Below are 2,211 nucleotides of genomic sequence, written 5' to 3' on the forward strand. Positions count from 1 at the left end.
TTGATAAGAAAATGGGATTTGAGTTTGTAGTATTGGATATTCAGGTTGTACCACACATGTAAGGTGCAATGTCTTTCATTTGGTGTGATTTGTCCTGTAACGATGCTGTTTTTGCGTGTTCTTTCCATCTCTCTTGCAGGGCTACGGTTTTCCCGTGTCGCAGCTGTTCGACATGCTGCTGGAGATGAGGGAGCAGTACGGAGAAATCCTGCTCAAGAGATGGAACATCACCTTCAGGTAGTGATGAAGAGTCTGTAAAACCGTGCTGACCTTCACCGCTCGAGTCATAAGGTCACAAGGACCATTAAGCACCTTTTTGCACTTCACAGTATGTTTGTAGGAAACACCCTCAGTCTTGAAGTTTTACGAGCTGCCGGTGAGAGGATGTGTTGTAAGAAACGACGTCCGGGACTTTACTTGGCCTTTCAGGACGGGCAGTGCCCTCGTAAGACTTGGCGTGAATGTGTGTTTGGGACCGACGCGCCATTGTTTCGCCACCGCTTTTGTCCGGTGACACCAGTGGGACTCGGAGCGGGGAGAACGGACAAACAAACACACATTCCCTTTCTCCTTCCCCTCTCTCGTTCTCATTCACACACACACTCGGGAAGCCACAGGAATGTTGTGTTGTATTGTTGAGGAGAGAGCCCTCTCCGGTTCACGGCCTCTCCATGGAACGCTGGAACGTTCGAAGTCCGCAGAGCCAAAAGGACGTTTGTGGGGGGGCTATGACAGACAGGAGGGTGTTAAGAAAACCCCGATTGTTAAAACGACCCCCAATGGGATGTTTGTTGTCTCTGAACAAGAGAGGGACAAGGAGCCGACTGATGTCACTCCTGTTGACATCCATCATCGTAGGAGGGGACGGGGAATGATATACCTGTGATTTTTCTCTGCAGGCAAATTCTGGACCAGGACAACTACAGTCCGATCCCGGTCTCGACCGAACAGGAATACAGACAGTACGCGTCCCAGTTCCCCCTGCAAGACCCCGAACTGGAAAAGGTACAAAGCACATGAGTAAAAAAATAATTCCAAAGACGTAAGTAAAGGTACTAACCGTACGACTACCATTCTTTGAGAGAATGCACATGGGCCGAATGACTCTCAGCTACTACCACACCTGTAAAAATCAGCTGAGTCATTGTTTTAGTGGTATCTTAACGCCATTTGGCTGTGGCTGCCATCTTGAATCGCGTTTAGTTTTAGAAGCCTGTTGTTTCTTAGTTTCTTTAAAGTCTGTCCACTGCATCATGAGCTATTTCGCTAACAAACAGGGTTGACTCCATTAGGTAACGGTCAAGTTTTAAACCAAGATGTTGCGTTATCTGTTGGCACTCAACTCAAAGTACATGTTGGGGATGACTCTCAGCTACTACTGCACCGATTTTGAGATTTACCTCTACAGATGACTTATTGGTATTTTATATTTGAGCTTGAATCGAGTTTACTCCACTGGTTTGTCTGTTGTAGTTCATCCAGTTATTACTTACTGAGTTTAATTAAAATCCACCCAGTGGTTCATGAGATATTTTGCTAACGGACATACAAATGAACATAGGATTTCATAGCGCTGGTTGATAATAAAGACTAAAGTTAAAAACTTGTTTTTTGTCCATTTCATCTAGCTTCCCTTTCCCAAGAAGCTCCCGTTTTCTGAGTTCGTACCAAAAGTCTATTCCCAGCTGAAAGAGTTCATCTATGCCTGCCTGAAATACTCTGAGGACCTGCACCTCAGGTACACAAACACACACACCTTCAAAATCTGTTTGAACTCTTTCAAAACCTCCAGCAGAACCAGGCTCAGGACAAGTGGCCATTTGCTTCAACCGGCTGGGTTTGAGAGGACAGGAAGTAGAAACGGACACAGAATGGAGGCGAAGCAGGAGAGCTGGTCCCCCTCTAGGAGGAAAGACAAAAAAACAATGCTAGGATATAAATGATTACAAATACAAACTATTCATTTGATGAATTGAGGTCAGATTATCCTCCAGCAGTCTAAGCCTATAGCAGCATAACTAAGGGATAGCTCAGGAAACCCAAACCAACCTTAACTATAGGATTTATCAAAAAGGACAGAAGTCCAGTCTTAAACTGGACAATGTGTCAGCCTCACGGACAGAAACTGGAAGTTGGTTCCACAAGAGAGGAGCCTGAGAACTGAAAGATCTTCTTCCCATTCTGCTTTTGGAAACTCTAGGAACCACAAGT

The 2,211-nt window shown here is 45.3% G+C and overlaps 1 protein-coding gene and 1 long non-coding RNA gene across 2 annotated transcripts in view; both read left to right on the forward strand.

The window, feature by feature from the left end:
* Positions 1 to 183, forward strand: part of LOC119409940 — a 3,591-nt gene extending 3,408 nt beyond the window's left edge. The window contains exon 3 of the long non-coding RNA XR_005186809.1: positions 140 to 183. This is a non-coding gene — a long non-coding RNA (uncharacterized LOC119409940). The remainder of the gene's footprint in view (positions 1 to 139) is intronic.
* LOC119409919 (exocyst complex component 6B) lies at positions 178 to 1,738 on the forward strand (the record flags this gene model as incomplete). The annotated part of the gene is given in 3 exon segments (XM_037676827.1): positions 178 to 237; positions 900 to 1,005; positions 1,629 to 1,738. Coding segments are annotated over 3 exon segments (269 nt in total), but the record flags the coding sequence as incomplete, so codon positions are not given.
* Positions 1,739 to 2,211: the final 473 nt, after the last annotated feature.

This window comes from Nematolebias whitei, chromosome 1 (assembly GCF_014905685.2).
Source record: "Nematolebias whitei isolate Nwh7 chromosome 1, NemWhi1, whole genome shotgun sequence".
Taxonomy (NCBI): Eukaryota; Metazoa; Chordata; class Actinopteri; order Cyprinodontiformes; family Rivulidae; genus Nematolebias; species Nematolebias whitei.